Genomic DNA, 1339 nt, shown 5'->3' with positions numbered 1-1339 from the left:
TTTAAATTTAATGTAAACACGTCTATAAGGTTTCTAATTTTTAATACCTTAAGAAGTAAATATAAAGCACCCATACCGCCAGATACACCCAATACTGGTACGGGATCAATATTTTGTAAAGTGTCAGAAAGAGCATATTGTATTTTATCTAAAGTCCCGCTAGATTTATTAAATTCAGTTGGTGGATGCATTGTATCAGTTTCATACCCTGATCCCAAAGGTCTTTTAATTTCCTGCTTAGTTTGATTACGGGAAAATGAATCTAAAAGTTTGGGAAAATTTTGTCTGCTTTCTCCTTGATGTTCTTCATCTTCTTTTTCTAATTCTCTTTTTGGTCCTGGTAAGGTTTCAACTTCTTTTCGTAGATTTTCTTCTTGTTCTTGTATTTCTGATACACTTGGAATTCTGATTTTAACATCAGCGATTTCTGAATTAGTACTTGTAGATGCTTGTTGTGAATTTCTTAAATGAAATGCTTCTTTATTCATTTCAACTTGTTTTACCGTCTCTGTGGGAACGGTTTTTATTGGCTGCAAATTTGATAATTTCTCATGACAGATAACATTGGACAGCCACGTATCATGTTGAATTCTATGTCTAAGATCATCTAACAGTTTACGTAAATTCGCATCATTTTTATAATATTTTTCATCTAATCCATTATAATTATAAATTAACTTTCCAAGTTCATTACATAAATTTGATCGATGAACCCATCTGTCTTTTTGTCTAACGGAACGATACAAATCATATAAATTATATAAGCTTAGCATTTTTTGAAATTTATCAGAGCCTAGGTGTACTAGTTCATTAACACAATCAACATTAGTATGTTCCTTATTGAGATCTTGCAGAAATTTTTGGAATATTTCAAATCTAGATAATTCAAACACACCAAATTTTTTTCTTATGTCATCATATAACAAGTAGCTAATATAATTGCAACTGTGTGCACTATCATATACCCAAAAAACATGAGTATTGCTTAAATATCTTAGTAATTCAGAAAATATATCAGACAAAGTTTCTTTTTTGTCCGCATCAAGAAATTCGTAACTTTCGTAAAAGGTCGAATATCCTGTAGAAGTACTCAGGTCAGTCCTTTCCAAAAATTGATATTTTAATTTATCATAACAATCATAATCAAGATACTAAAGGGTAAAGAGATTATTTAAAATTTACATTAAGAATAAAATAAAGCTCAATGGTAACAAATTTTATTGTTATCTAATGTATATAATTCATTTAGAAGTGCTTTTATATATGATCATTATAAAAAAGAAAAACTTACTCCTTTATAATTTCCTTTACATACCGACATATTGTTTTGAGATAAATG

The 1339-nt window shown here is 28.9% G+C and overlaps 1 protein-coding gene across 1 annotated transcript; it reads right to left on the bottom strand.

Annotated features, from left to right (window-relative positions):
* Window positions 1-319: 319 nt before the first annotated feature.
* On the bottom strand, window positions 320-1321 carry PCYB_006180 (hypothetical protein; the record flags this gene model as incomplete). Its single annotated transcript, XM_004228039.1, has 3 exons — window positions 320-427; window positions 504-1151; window positions 1292-1321. 3 exons carry the CDS (start codon window positions 1319-1321, stop codon window positions 320-322), a joined length of 786 nt encoding a protein of 261 aa, XP_004228087.1.
* Between the last annotated feature and the right edge of the window lie 18 nt (window positions 1322-1339).

This window comes from Plasmodium cynomolgi (genome assembly GCF_000321355.1).
Source record: "Plasmodium cynomolgi strain B DNA, scaffold: 0908, whole genome shotgun sequence".
In the NCBI taxonomy this organism is placed as follows: domain Eukaryota; phylum Apicomplexa; class Aconoidasida; order Haemosporida; family Plasmodiidae; genus Plasmodium; species Plasmodium cynomolgi.
The sequence above is the reverse complement of the archived record's forward strand: the minus strand, read 5'-3'. Positions and strand labels throughout refer to the sequence as shown.